Genomic DNA, 16,536 nt, shown 5'->3' on the forward strand with positions numbered 1-16,536 from the left:
AGCTTCTTAGCATTATACAACATTATGTTGGCATTTATATGAGATGAAATTGACATTATTTGGCTTATGTATTTGGATATCATTTCTAGAACCTTTTTGTCAAAATCATGACATATCTTCTATTTTATAGAAATGGAAAAAGACACAAAATTTGAAATGGAAACCTGTTTATCAGCTGTTTCTGTTGTTATTGAATGGTAGTATTAATGACTTTTGTTATATGATTTACCATGTCTTTTCTTTGTATTTACACCCTTTTTTAAGTATTGTAGAAGTTTCGAGAGATCCTTTTACATCATATTTTTTTTTTGCTTACAAGCTTGCAAGAAAAGTGCCTTGAAATATAGCTGTAATAGGGCATTTAACCTTTAGAGATGTTAGGCAGAAACTTTCACAGGTTGCCTTATAAATGTTCTAAATTTAGAATTAAATAAAAAAAAAAAAAAAAAAAAATTAAACTTAGCATTGACAAAGTTCAAAATTTATACTTAGAAAGAAAGACAATTACCCTCCAGACTGAGACTGCGGAGTTGTTTTTGTGACAACTATAGTTTTCCCTAATTTTGACTCAAGGTCCACTTTATAATCCCTTTTCTTAAGGAGCTCTCTCTTTACAGGGGGGTACTTCCTTTTTCTATCGTCTTCTTCTTCATCTGAAGATTCTATACTCTCCTTGTATATTTCTTCTGCTTTTTTTTCATAGTGTTCACGGTCCCAGGTGCGGCGAAAACCAGGAATTTGAGCCTAGAAAATACACATTCAGTATAAAAATGTGGATCTTAAGCTTAATAGTAAAACATGACATGCCTAGCAATAAAATATGCAGTATCATAAAAGCAACCCATGCTGGTGCATGTGCTATTTCGGTAAGAGCTATTTATGTGAACTTTTCATGAAGAGGGCCCATATTTTTAACCAGGATTAGGCCTCCTTGATTAAATGGTACACGTTTGAATCATAGACACGTATTTTCTATAATTTTGTTGCAAAAAAAAATTGGAGCTCATAGTAAAAAGGTAGAAAAGGAACACGGACTTACTGAAGAGGAGCAGTGGGCAATTAATTTTTAAAGATTTAAATTTGAAAGAAACAGGTAGAATTTGAATTCACAAAAGCCTAAGTTAGAGAAAAAGTTACACAAGAAAAAAAATACAGTGACGAAAACACATTTTTTAATTGTTAGGGTGAAGGGTAGGAGTAAAGATGAATATCTACTTTCTGAGACCTAAAAGTACAACCGAATCTAGGACTTTTCCACATTGCACCAACAAGTTTTGGAAAAACAGAACTAGATGTGTACTTTGTGATATACAGATATAGTTTTTCTTTTAATTTTCATTACGGCTGTTTGCAAGCTTATACAGTGTTTATACATCATTTTCCATTGCAAATTATTTTAGTTAAATTTAGTAAATAATGGAAGTTTCCTAATGGTTAGGACAACAGCTTAAAGATGTTTATAAAAGAAAACAAATAAAGCAAAGTTAAAAGTTGACACTTGCTTCCTATGCATTTTGGTAATTTTCATAACGCTTACTCAGGTTTAATCGTAGGCTATAAATATTCCATTTCGATGAGATAACTTTATTAAATTTGTAAATTCAAGCTACAGACTGACAAAAAGTACTTTACTTAAACTCCGTTAGAACAGAGTTCTGATTCATTAGGGTACATATTTAGGCTCTAAAAATGTCAAGGTTATAAAATACAATTAGCAAAGAAAGCCTTACAAATTAGTAAGCAAAATCCAAAAAATACATTATTCTAATTCAAGATGCAAAAAGAACCCAAAAATGTGGCCATATGGAAAACCAAATGGGTAAATTGGCTAAGAACCACAAGCTCCAAATTAAACAGAGGACACAAACATATGCAAATGATTAGTGACATTGGGTTAGGACCTCGTAATTATTTTTTCACACTTTCCAGCAATTGTTCCAGTAAATAATGCACTATTCTAAATTCATATAACCCAACAACAGAAAAATAGCTGCATGGAAGACCAAATAAACTAAGGACCATAAGCGTTAAATTAAGTGGATAATAAGCAATAGCAAAGAGAACAGAAATTGTACTTAATCCCCCCCCCCACGCTTAATCTAATAATTTTTAATACTTTCCAGTAATTTATTCAACAGATTTGCTTGTTTTCTGTTCTGACAAGCTTTCCAGTTCCCGAATCCAGTCTTCCAATTTAATTTATGTTTACTCACAAGCCTTCCTGGAATCTGATTGGAATCCAGTAGCATTCTATAGATAAGGAAAAGTGCATAGAATAGAATTTATTTGCGCGTAAAACCCATAGGCCATGGTAAAAAATACAAATAAAGAACCATTACAAAGAAATTGCACATAACCTAACATAATCCTACAGAAATCTACTCCAATATTCATTGCGAGACAAAGGAATCCTGCCAAGCTTCTGATACCCATAAAATACTCATCCGCACACAAATTCACCAACCACTCAAAATCATAATCTCCCTACCAAACACTTCCAGTCTCCAATCACTCAGCTCCTCACATTTACACAAAGGTGGCGCACGGCTTTTTACTCATACCCATCCCTTTATACTTCATTATTTTAACAATAGATTATATATTTTTCCTGAACTTTGCAATTACAACTATGCCCCTCCCCCAATTTTGCATGTCAAAAATAAATTCCTGACAACCTTCCAGGACTAGGTCAACCAGATGTACCAAAACAAGTAAGTAAGCAAGAACAAATTGGGGAGGGTTGGAGGTTCTAGGAAGGTTCTAGGAAGTAGTATATATTTATGAAAACAGCAAAACCAGGTGAAATGGGGAAAAAATAATCTTTCAGTTCCGACGTGATGAAGCTGACCTAATAAATACACTCCGCATTGTTAGCAACACTGATAATACCACTCCAACTCACTTCTTCATTTTTACAGAATACAGTAGTACCCGTCAATACCAAGACAAAATATACCCACCATGTTCACAGAAAAGATTAGACCAAAACTCTTTATCTAGCCAAATGTGGAAGACTTGGAACGCACCACCATCGGAAACAGTTGCGACTAACACGGTCCAGTCTTTCAAAAGTAGTTTAGCTTCTAGAGATTTCCATATTAGGTTTTTATCACAATCCGTTTTGAGATTGTGATATTCAAACACATACATCCAATATTATTTCTTTATTTTTTGTTTATGTTGATACTGTTTGGAACAGCATCCTATATCTGCTTTTGATCACCCATAAACTAAAGCAGCAGAGTTTCTCTACATTCATACAAGACTTTAATCTCTTTGACAGCTAGTTCAAGGTTATTAATGAGCTCAAATTTAAGTTATGGTCCTTAATTAATACTGCAATTTTCCACGATTCTCATTTATTTTAGTTTTTTATCCTTTTCAATTTTCTGATGAATAAATTGGGAAGCCACATTTTTTTAAAATTGATTTTTTCACTTTATTATCTTATAAATATCACAATAAAAAAAAATTCAGCTTGCTGAAATGTTGGGTTATAGAGTCAGATCAATTTTTGTAGCTTTGGTAAATGTACAAATAAACATGACATCCTTCCACCCCAGACGAGGACGACCTGCTTTCCATTTAGTCCTAGACGGTTGGCCGAAAAGGACAATCTGATTACCTTAAATTGTACTTGCCAGCGAGTTAAGGTGGCTATAACCTCCTGTAGTTCTTGCTGGGTTGAAAATGATGTCATCTGAATATCACAGGAGCATCCGAGTGATATTTCCACTCGACACCTGCCCACTCACAATCAACAGCTTTTTTAAAAGAATTTATAGAGAAAGTTGAAACAGTAGAATCGAAAGACTGTTCCAGGCTGGCAGTGCTCGAATAGAAAATTCCGTCTCTCTCGTCTTTTTATGTTTCCTTTGCAGCTTTATTGAATGACCCCTTGTTGAAGAATATAATGTAAAGCTGATTAACGGATCTCTCATATTATTGTGAAATAAATTCTTCAATGCAATTACATCCCCCCTTTGGCGTCGGTAAACTAATGAGGACAGGTTATATTTCTTCAAGCAGTCAGGGTACGCCATATCTTTATTTGGAGCCAATAATTTAGTAGATCTCCTTCTAATAAAGCAATACCACGTTTATATGAAGAGTTGCTGACTGGGTAACCAAACTCCAGATGAGGGCGAACAAGAGCTGTGTACAAATTTTTAACTACCAAGGGATGGCGAGAAGAAATTGTTTGTTTGATGAGACCAAGAGCTCGATTAGCCTTAGAGACCTGTGCTTTTGTGTGACAGTGGAATTTAAGCTGTTTATCCACAACTACACCCAGGCCTCTCTCATTATCTACTGAATTCAAATTGATAACTTGACCTGAAGTATTTTGCATGTAATATGTCTGCATAGGATTGTTTGGTCCCATATGGATAACTTTGCACTTCAGTGGGTTATAGTCCATTAGCCATTTATGATGCCAGTGAGCAAGGTGATTAAGGTCTGCCTGAATCCCATCTCCCACTGGTCCAACAAGTTTGCAATCATCAGCATATAATGTAATATTGTTTTGGACTGTACTGGAACAATCATTGATAAAAATATTAAGCAGAATTGGACCAAGTACACTTCCTTGAGGTACTCCACTAATGACTGATATTGTATTAAAATACACTTGATTTCCATTTCCATCAGTTAAAAAAACTCTTTGCAACCTTCGACTCAAAAAGGCACCAATCCAATCTACTATATGGCTGTTTATGCAACAGACCCGCAATTTAATCAACAAGTAATTATGGTTAACTTTATCAAATGCTTTTGCCATATACAGAAGTACAACATCTACTGGGAGTTCTTGATCTATGAGTTTAGTGGCAATATTGCATGATTGGATTAAGTTTGTCTGGATGGAACGATTACGTCTGAAACCATGCTGATTACTGGTAATTAAATCATTATCATCAAGATGTTTGGCAACAGAGTCACTCACTATCCCCTCGATTATCTTGGCCAACACAGAAGTAAGACTAATAGGACGCTAGTTTTCAGGCCTGGATTTATCTCCTTTTTTGAAAATGGGTATAACATTTGCGATACACCAATCATCAGGTATTATTTTTAATTTCGGTGACAATGAAAATATCAGCTAGAGGCGAGGCAGTGAAAGGGGCTATTTCATTGAGAAGCCTAGGGTGAATACCATCAGGTCCCCTTGATTTGTTAGGATTTAGTTTAATCACCTTATTTAGCACTAGTTGCTTATCTATTTCAACTTCAGTCATCTCTTTAGTAATAGATTTGGTCAGTAGGTAAGGGTGGCTTGAGGAAGTGGCACTGGAGAAGTTATTTGCAAAAGTAGAATTGAAACAATTAGCAACGCCTAGAGGGCTATTCAACGTTAATCCGTTATCAGAAACGAGTTGATGGATTTTGTGCCTTTTAGGGTTTGATGACAACACATACCTCCAAAACTCTTAGGATTCCTTTTTCCTCCCACAGCCAGTTTCTTTTCATGATCAGCTAGTAGCTTTCGAGTAACATTTCTAAGCTTATTACGACATTTTTTGAATGCTGTTAGATGACTCTCTTTCTGTGTCCTTTTATAAAGTCCACAATTTTTTTTTTTTTTGTCTAATACACCACTTAACCTCTCTTGTCATTACTGGTAAAGTTCTTGACCTATTTCTATAAGTGACTGTCATATATTTCTTCTCTAACTCTATAAATCTTCCATAATCATTGCATAATCAGTGAAGGTTCTTTCGACTTTTATCATTTGGTATAGGTAAGTACTCAATTGATTGGTATATATCGGGATTAGACGCCGGCCCCGCACCGATAAGGGAAGTCCGGCGGTGGGGCCCAAAATAACAGCGGCAGCGCGCCACCAGCGTGCCGCCGATGATTTTTTCGCGCCCGCCACCACCGGTTAGATGTCGGCGGCGCACCACCACTGGTTAGATGTTGGCGGCGCGCCACCGGCACGATCACTGTTGATTGCAAACATTAATGTTTTCACCAGTCTTTCTCAAATCCCAGCTTGAATTTACAACAGATTCGGGCCTAGTCGAGCCTATGAGTTAAAAACTTCGGAAGTCAAAATATATGTGGCGTTTCAGAACCCTTGCATAATAGTTGAAATAATAGATAATACATAATTCTATGGTTTCCCAGAGAATTTGAGATCATTTTCTTCCATCTCCGCTTTAAATGAAAAAATAATTTAGGCATCCTTCCTTTCAATAAAAAAAATTGAGGCATTATCATTTAAAATGATTTTTTTATAAATCATATTTTTGGGGTTACTTCCGCTTCAATCTTCAATTCCCTAACCTAGTACATAGTCTATAGCTAATTTTTATCTCAATAAAAGATTTTTTTTTGGGGGGGGACTCTTTAGAAAGAAGATTTTATTTGCTTTAATTTATCAGGCGTTAAATAATTGTATATTAAACATTAAGAAAATATATCTAAAAATAGCAAAAGAAACAAAATTCTACGAATTTACGATTCAGCTGTCACAACAATCTGTTGACTATCAATTTCAAAATCCAATTGAACCTCTATAGGATATGCGTCCTGTTAACTTAAGAATATATTTATTGACTGCGGATAATGTAAGCATCTTAAAGACATTGAGAAACTTCATGCAAAATGGTTTAATCTCATCAAGCAGTTCATGGTAATAAACTGTAAGTAAGGAGCGACCCGGCTCAATACTAACCAAAACTCAAAAACGAATGCCAATTTTGATACCAATACATACATCAAAAGAATCGGATTTTTATGGTGATTTCAAATAATTAAATTTCCGCAAGTTTACTGTTACCCATCATAAGCTACGAGCCTGAGAATATTTGTCGTATTTTCGAAAAAGGGGGAAAACACCCTCTAAAGTCATAGAATCTTAATGAAAATCACACCATCAGATTCAGCATATCAGATAACCCTATAGTCCAGGACTTTTAGGGTTTGACCCGGACAAAATTGCAATATAAACGAAAATGGTATCAAAATGATCAGAAAAAAATTCTGTACAACATACTAACAGTCCCCATAAATCCAAGTGGGGCAAGTACCCGAACAACAGGGGAAAAGGGGGAAATGCGGGGGAAATTGGGAAAAATGCCGAACATGCCCAGAAAATAGTTCAAAGTGAGTTTTCTGGGGGCTGTCCCAGCCGCTGAACACTAACCGGACATAGAAACCTCATTATACAAAAAAACTTCTACGGAACCCGGGGGGACCGGGGGCAATAGGGGAAAAAATTTAAAAATACAGGGTAGGGGTAGAAAGCACTTTGAAATATGTTTTCTGGGGTCTTTTTATCTGCTGATCCCGAAACTGACATCTAAAATGAAATAAAGAACATGAGCCCCACCATAACGGGGGAAAAGGGGGAAAGAGGGGAAGAAATTTAAAAATACAGGGTAAGGATAGAAAGCACTTTGAAATATGTTTTCTGGGGTCTTTCTATCTGCTGATCCCGAAACTGACATCTAAAACGAAATAAAGAACATGAGCCCCACCATAACGGGGGAAAAGGAGGAAAGGGGAAGAAAAGGGATAATTGAATTCAGGGGTAGAAATCAGTTTGAAATGTGTTTTCTGGGGTTTTCCTATCTGCTGATACCGACACTGACACCTAAAATAAAAGAAAGAAAACGAGAACCATGAAAAACAAACAAAACTGGAGGACATAACGGACAAGGGGACGGGAAGCCTGACTCCTGAGCCAGCTGCTCAGGCCTATGGACAAAATAACTCGCTTAAGTATCAAAATTTTACTTTCTTGAATCACAGACGTTTCTTACAACCAATTTAATTACTAAACACAAATAAAACAACCGCTTGGATGTGATCACAGTATAAAACTTCCGATGTTATACGTAAACTTTGCAATTTCGTAGGCAATATTGTTAAATAAAAAACTAAAGAAAGAAATTCAGTAACTATAGGTAAAATCTTCACTTTTTAATGCAGTAGAGTTGACTTGAAAAACACAGCATTGATGTCACTAGTGGAGCTCCTCGTCTTCGACAATCTCGTTGTCCCTGTTCAAACAGTTGATACCCTGACATTCTCCGCACGCGAACGTACACACTAATCCATTTTTCTTGCAGCTGCATCGCGCGTTCTCGCAGCCTGTCTTACAGTTGCATCTCATGACACTCAAAAGAGTCTGAGGTGCGGGCAACAAATCGGTCATCACAGGTGAGTATTTATGGTCTCTGAGGACCCAACCCCAGTCAGCCGGGTCGAGGTCAGCTGGTTCCCCTTTCGAACGGGATACCTGGAGGCGCACTCGCTGGGAGTGGAATGAAGCTGCAGCTTCAGTTGGTAGAAGCCTTTCAGGCTTAACACACACCGTAGTATTTGACAAAGAGATTTTTTCCAAGAAAAATTCAATGTCGCAGCTTAGTGATATTTTCGTTTGGTCGTGCTTTATAAGAGCTGAGGAGAGGATATTCCCCAGCTTTCACAATTTCATCTCAAGACGATGATTCATTCAGAAACACTTCGTATTTTTTTTCTGAACACTTCGCTCTTCTTCAAAAAAGGTAGCACAGCTTGCTTTCAAAGTCCGAAAACTCGTGAGGTCGTGTCACATCCCAAGAGTGCGTGCCCTACCAGAAGTAGCCTGGATACTTCTCCCATTTTTTTTTTAACTTCGTTGAGGCACCAAAACCGTGTTATCGCTTCTTTTGCGTTCTTTGACGATTCGAAGTAAAGTGTTTTTGCATTAGGCGGGAGGTGATACAAGAGTAGAATCAGAAGGTCAGTGTCGTTGCCAAGAGCTATTGTTCCAGAGTTTTCTGCTTTCGTTACGGCAGTCTTCACGATTAGATAGTCAGCATCGTCCTTCGCATGGACGACTTCGAATCCTTTGGCTCTAAGTTTTTCCCCGATGTAGCTTATAATTCGCTGTTTGTTCTGAGAGTTGCTCAAAAACTCTTCCTTCTTTTTCTGGAGCTTCATCCCTAAACTGAAATCGATCACTTGATGCTGGATTCCCTTACGCCGTCGGTTGTGGGTAGCATCTTTCGTGGTTGGACCAGCACTGTATCCATCGAAGACAACAGTAGGGGAGGTACAGCGTCGAGTAACGAAACTAACATAGCTGTTACAGATTGAATCATAAGTATCACCAATCTTCCAAGGTACTTGCTGAAGCAGCCAACCTTCGTCAACTACAGTGACACGATCTGACACTGGCAGGTGGTGAATCGAGTCCGTTTTCGCTTCTTTCCATATTGTTTTCGCTAGTGCAGGTTTGTCTGGCTGACGCATTATGCCAGAATTCTCAAACAAAGCGGTCGGACAACTGCACAGTTCGTAACGTAGAGTTTCTGCCATGTCATTTTCAGATGTATGGGCAGCAGTCGAAAGACGTGGATCCGCTAGATGTCATTCCGTCAGGATAGGTTTTGTCGTCGGCACTGGAACTCCGCGGTGACTAGTCTACCTTACTTCTCTTACTGAATGTCGAATTAGAACAGGATTATGTTGACGAATCCACGCGCTTGTTGATAACGGCGAGAAATACGGAAAAAAGTAATTTCATTATCTTTCCGTATTTCTTTCTCGAGTTTTTTTTTTGCCTTTTCCGAACCTATGGGGTAGCCGAACCTCTATAGATCTCCTGTATTAACATTTGTAAACATTTCCACATGCTTTCTACCCCTACCCTGTATATTTCCCTTTTTCCCCTCCCTCCCCCCCACCATTTCCCCGTTTTATGTTAATCAATTTTTTTATATCATTTTAGTTCTCAATTTAGTAATCACCAGATAGGAATACCCCATAAAATATCTTTCAAACCGCTTTCTACCCCTACCCTGTATTTTTCTCTTTTCTCCCCTCTTTACCCTGTTCCCCCGGTTTCCGTAGTTCTCTTTTTCTATACTGAATTTTAGATGTCAATTTCGTAATCAGCGTATGTGAAAACCTGAGAAAACTCACTTTAAACTATTTTCTGGGCATGTTCGGCATTTTTCCCATTTTCCCCCGCATTTCCCCCTTTTCCCCTGTTTTTCGGGTACTCGCCCCGCTCGGATTTATGGGGACTTTTAGTATGTTGTACAGAATTTTTTTCTGATCATTTTGGTACCATTTTCGTTTATATTGCAATTTTGTCCGGGAACGACACTTTTTTGAGCTAAAAGTCCTGGACTACTAGTGTAGAGATTTAAAGCTCCTATATGCAAAAATGTGTAATTTTGTATTTTTTTTCTGCCACAAGAAAGATCACAGATGCGCGTTTATTTACTTGTTTGTTTCCTCCCAGGGGTGATCATATCGACCCAGTAGTATCAAAATATCGCGAGAGGGCTCATTCATATGGAAATCAAAAGTTCTAGTAAGTAGTAATGTATCTATATATTTGAATTACACATGGAATTACACAAGAATATACAGTGTAATTTGACGTTCACATTGCAAAAAGCGACCAATCCTTTTATATTATATACCTATAAAGTGAACAAACACGTTTTGAGAGTATAATTGAGATTATATAACGCAAGCAGACTGGTTTTTGACGCACTTTCATCATAACATTTTTTTTAACCAAAAACTAAAAACTGTCAAATTGCGTAATCAAAGAATGGTCTCATTCTAGAAATACCGGTTTACAGTTGATTATAATCATACTTTTTTTTGCTATATATATTAAACGAATTGTTCATTCTGTGTCATTTGATTAATAGAAGTTCTAATAAACCTATGAGAATCAATTCGTTCGTTCGAATGGACAATAAAATAATTATATTGGTTAGTAAACGTACTTTTTCGACAACTTATATAACCTTTTTTATTTCCTATCTAGCATTATGAGATCCACACAGAACTATATATCATGTTGATCATCAAACAGAAAGGTGAATACTATGTATACATTCTAACTATGCATAGGTTTACACCAGCTGTTGTTATTAGAAAGCTGTTTTCTCGTGGGATTTCATTTCACTGTGCTTTAATTGAACAAACTGAATGAGACGATCATTGTATGTACGCTTGTGTATTTACTAAAGGGGGTAGTTATCGTAGAGAAAAAAGGAGGAGTTGGGGGAAGGCGAGCACCATATTAATATTTTGAATAAAATAATAGTTGAAAATGTATTTTTTTTTCATGTATCGTATTTAAAAATGTATGTTATGGCATTCCAATACACTTATAGGTTATTCGGCTTTAAATGTTTCTTACCTTTTTCTATGTGTTTGTGGCTCATTCTTGTGGCATTGTTGGGGGAGGGTGTGTGACTGATGTGTCAAAAAACTGCACTTTTATGGCTCTATGCATTCATAGCTTAACCGAACTTAATAATTGGGGTTAAAAATAATGCTAGGAGGGTGAATTCAGTTTTGAAGGATGTGTAAAAATGGTACTTATTTCATATCCAGTAAACATCTGACTTGAAATGCTTCAGATCGTATATTTTTCGCTAGCTTCAAAGTCGATGGCCAGGTACAACGATATCTTGGTAAAATAGCGTTTCCAACAATTTCTATTTTTAAATCAACAGATAGCAATTTTCTTCCGTGCCATACATAGTTGAGACGATCACTGTATGTATGCGTGTGTATTTACTTAAGGGGGTAATTATTGAAAAAAAAGAGGAGTTAGGGGAAGGGGTGACCACCATTAATATTCTAAATAAATTTCAAATTTAGATAATATTTGAAATTTAATTTTTTTCGTACATTGTATTTAAATATCTAGTGAATAACTAAAAATTGATTTTTATTTCCAGCACTCAGATATTCAGGCGTCAAGCCAAAAACGACCAAAGCTCAATCATGAGACTGGCGACACTGACATGAATTTGAGGAGAGAAAGCGTAATTCACTATTCACCAAGAACACTTTCTACCGAGCGAGCTGTAGCTTCTATGGTAAGCATCATTTATCAGTGAGCTTAGGGGGTTCAGTTGCACCTAGAGTTCAGTTATACGGGGATTCAGCTATACGAAGGTTCCATTATACGAGGGTTCAGTTGCATAGAGGGTTCAGTTGTACGGGGGCTCGGTTATACGGGGAGTTCACTTTTACGGAGGTTCACTTGCAAGATGGTTCAGTTACATGAGGTTTAGTTAAATGGGGTGGAGTTGCACGAAGGGTTGAGTCGCATCAGGGTTCAGTTAAAGAGGGCTCAGTTGCACGAGGGTTCAGTTGCACGAGGGTTCAGTTGCACGAGGGTTCAGTTGCTTGGGGTTCAGTTACACGGGGATTCAGTTACAATGGATACCACACAAAAACAATGGGGCACACAAAAGCCAAATTAGGCCAGTGGCCTATGAGAAATCGTAAAATACCCAAGACAATGAACAAGTCCCAATGGGGCATGTATTTAGTTAAAATAATGCTAAGAGGGGAAATTAAGTTTTGAGGGGGGGGGTGAAAATGGTACTTATTTAATACCCCGATAAACATCTGACTTGAAATGCTTCAGGAGAAATAGACTATTGCTTCTTTCTGAACTAATCCCAGTTCCTTGAAAAATTATTTTTTATTTTACTTTATTACTATGTCACACCAAACTAGCGAATATTTATCGGGGGCTTTTTAGATGTTCAATTTTTTTCAGCGTAATTAATAAGACAAAAAAAAATGATGAAATTTAAAATTGGCTAAGCTCTATTTTGGCTACTCTATATGAAGTGTGGGGGCAAGTATTTAGTTAAAATAATGCTAGGAGGGGGAATTAAGTTTTGAGGGGTGTGTAAAAATGGTACTTATTTAATACCCAGGTAAACATCTGACTTGAAGTGCTTCAGGATAAATAAACTATTACTTCTTTCTGAACTAATCGCAGTTCCTTGACAAATATTTTTTTATTTTACTTTATTGCTAATAGTCAAAACATTGCATTGTCTATGCCACACCAAACTAGCGAATATTTTTCGGGGCTTTTTAGGTGTTCATTTTTTTTCAGTGTAATTGATAACATAAAAAAAGTGAGATTTAGAATTAACTAAGCTCTATTTTGGCTACTCTATATGAAGTGAGGGGGTGGGGGGCAAGTATTTAGTTAAAATAATGCTAGGAGGGGAAATTAAGTTTTGAGGGAGGTGTAAAAATGGTACTAATTGAACATCCCGGTAAACATCTGACTAGAAATGCTTCAGGAGAAATAGACTATTGCTTCTTTCTGAACTTTCTGGGGCGGGGGGCAAGTATTTAGTGAATATAAGCCTAAGCGGGGAACTTAAGTTTTGAGGGTGAGGTGAAAAATGGACATAGTTTTTAACTTTATAAAGAATGGTCATTTCACATAGAAAAAAAGGACTTTTCTACGTATATTTGAAATAGTAGCGTCTGGACCACTAGGTCATGAATCATCCATTTTTAGTCGATCTGAACCAATCGTTGCACCACCCATGGAGTTTAGGGATGATCCTACACTAGTTCTTAATAATATGGAGAGGCATAGAGGTTTTTTAAATGATTGTTTTGGGGACATGGCCAGCCTAGATGATCTAACCTGTGACATTGACATGGTGGAGGACCCGGAATGGACAGATAGATTTATAAGAGAACATTTAGGTGGTGTTAGTAGTAATAGTAGTGTATCTCAACCGGGTCCTCATAAAGAAATTCCGTCAAAGGACAATACAGGCTGGCTTGATCAGCTATCCCCAAACACCCTGCAAGATATACTAAATAGCCTAGAGGATTTCATGCCACGTCCATCCAATGCAATTGAACAGACTGGGGGTGGTGCTATTGACAATTCTATGCCACCCCCCACCATTCTGGTAAATGATACCACTGGTACTAATAATGATATAACATCATCACAAGTATCCCCACTTCCAGATTTTTTTCTTTCCAACTCTGCCTTGCACCATACAAAAGTCTACAGTGCCAAATTCGGTGACCCATTTAACTCTCTAGTGTCAGGGGATATAATAACAGATCCCCTGGACATTACCCATTTATATGCTAACAAGATTCGAGCCATTCTTGAACAAAAGATGGGAGTGTGGGGGTCAGTTTAAAAGGATCAATAGCACTAAAATATTTTTTTATAATGAAAATGCGAGCGAGCCGTATTCTAAATACTTGCACACAGAGATGTTTGCAATTTGCCCACATTTATCAAATTATGAGGAGGTTTTTCTAGATTGGGTTAATAGCATCCAAACTAAATGGGAAAATTAAAATGAAGGGGGTAGCGGGTCGGTGGTTTTATTTATTGAGAGTTTAAACGTTAATATTTGTAGATTTAAAAAGGATTTTATTTTAAGATGTGGGCATCGGGAGAGGGCTATAGTTTTAAAATATCATTCAGATTTAGAGGGAAGTAGGGGGATACAACGAATCTGTTTCGATACGAGGCTACAGTGTTTCAAGTATGCATTTTTAATTGCCGCATATAGACCTCTTCAAATAGATGCCTCTAAGAAAAAGTTGGACGAATTGGCAGTTAATGGTAGGGAGGGTTCAAAGTTCCCCATAGTAGATTTTAATTGTTTAAATGGTCAATTTCCCGTGAGATTTTAAAGGAATACATATTTTCGAGCGGGCTAATGCAAATTTAAAGATTGGTGTCACGGTGTTGCAGCATGAAACAGACTTTGAGGAGGGTCACCGTTCCGATAAGAAGGGCGTATTATTTCCAGTGAGGGCTCCTTCAATTGAATCAGTGGAGCATTGGGTGTGGCTTCTACACACGCCACCCACAGAGCTTGATTCAATACCAAATTTTAATACAGTTAGAGATATTAGTAGGGTTCTCAGTCAGGGTAAAAAATGCGGGGATGTACGTTATTGCTGTCCAACATGCCTCTCCAAATTTTGGACTGATTTATAGTTAAAACACCACATGAAAGACTGTAAACATCATAGATAACAGGCTGTGGAGACGGTAAGCGGAGATAGAGCCATCTTACGTTTTAAAATTTTCCAAAACACGCTCCTATAGAGCAATAAGATCACTTTGGACTGAGAGACCAGATACGGAGATGTGTACGACTCATCGAATGCAAATTATGTTAAAATACGCGAAGCCATAGGGGTTTCTTACGCTCATGTACAACGAGATTCCAATAATACCATGTAAGTGCTGGATGTAGTTGAGTCGTTCGGCGGCGAAGACTGCATGCGCTCGGCATTGGTCAGTCTAATAAAAACAGCGATCAGGGCCATTTCGCGCCTTCGTTACACAAACCATCCTATGCTCCTATCACCATATGACAGATGGGCCATTAAAAATCGTAAAATATGTTAGGTTTACAAGTGACAACTCGACGATGGTGTAGGGAATGGAGAGAGGAGCAAGGTGATCGACCATGATCATTTGTGGCAGAAAATTATATCGGGAGGAGTAGTTTTAGAAGAGCAGCACATCAGTCATGAAATTTAAAAGTTGAACAACAGTATTTCGTACCGGTTTTTATACACAATTCCAATTACGACTTAAAGTTTGTTCTACCGGCGTTGGCCCGCATTACCAAGGGTGGAGTTGTAGATGACGCATGGATGGATGGTTCTTTTCATATAATATCATACCCAAATCATCGGAGAAGCTACTGCACCTAGAATTCATGTGGAAAACAGTTGACAAGGATAACACGTGCCTGAATAAAATCCGTTTTTTAGACTCTTTCAGCTTCTTCCTCAAATCCTTAAGTCAATTGATTCAGGTACAGAAAAGTGACAATTTTGACAGCTTCCCCCTCCTCAAACACCGCTTCCCCGATGATGAAATGTAGGATTTATTAACGTGTAAGGGCATATATGCATATGATAATTACAACTCGTCCTCGAGGCTAGATAAGGTGTCATTACCGTCCATTGAAGCTTTTTACAATTCTCTTACTGTGAGTGAGTGCACCACTAGCGACTATGAATTTGCTAAGAGGGTTTGGGCAAAGGGCGGATGTAAAAATGGTTGGGATTATTGTAAACTATACTTGGCTAGGGACGTACTCACTCTTCTGGACATTGTGCGCAAAAATACGGATAAAATCTATGGGAATTGGGGTTTGCTTTAGGTTTTTATTTTTCCACTCCTCATGTGGTGATGGAATTGATACTTAAAATCTGCAAAGAATAAATAGGTCTGATCGCCGATGTTGATCAACATCTGTTTTTAGAGAGATCAATGTGGGGTGGGTATGTTTTTCACGGGGACTTGTATCATAAAAACTGATCCGACCGGACAGCACACCAATGAAAAGTCAGACGCAGTTTTTTTGTATAAGAATTCTCTTTACCCATCGGCAATGTCTCACTACTGTTTGCCGTGTTGCAATTATAAATGGCTTAACAATCCATGTGCTTCAAATTTCCCCGACATTGCTAGCGTTGAGGAGAATGGGGCACAGGGATGGTTTTTTTTAAATTGACGGTGAAATACCCATGAAAATCCATGACTCTGTAAAAGACTTTGTTTTTCCGCGCATAAAAAGACCGCTGGGTAGGGACTCTCTGAGCCCCTACAATTTACCTTTAGTAGAGGATGGGAGTATGCACTGGGTACCTTCAAAACAAAAACTAATTGCCGACCTCAACCCGAAACAAAATATCGTTGTTCATCACGTGCTATTGAAATGGATGGTGTCCAATGGTTTCAAA

The 16,536-nt window shown here is 37.6% G+C and overlaps 1 protein-coding gene across 1 annotated transcript in view; it reads right to left on the bottom strand.

Moving 5' to 3' along the window:
- The window catches only part of LOC148955553 (zinc finger matrin-type protein 2-like), a 44,833-nt gene that overhangs the window by 9,827 nt on the left and 18,470 nt on the right, over positions 1–16,536 (bottom strand). Inside the window, exon 2 of the mRNA XM_089108247.1 lies at positions 509–744. Coding sequence (XP_088964373.1) covers positions 509–744 — 236 coding nt within the window. The remainder of the gene's footprint in view (positions 1–508; positions 745–16,536) is intronic.

This window comes from Artemia sp. Qi Xiang Cuo, chromosome 2 (genome assembly GCF_049724085.1).
Source record: "Artemia sp. Qi Xiang Cuo chromosome 2, ASM4972408v1, whole genome shotgun sequence".
Classification (NCBI taxonomy): Eukaryota; Metazoa; Arthropoda; class Branchiopoda; order Anostraca; family Artemiidae; genus Artemia; species Artemia sp. Qi Xiang Cuo.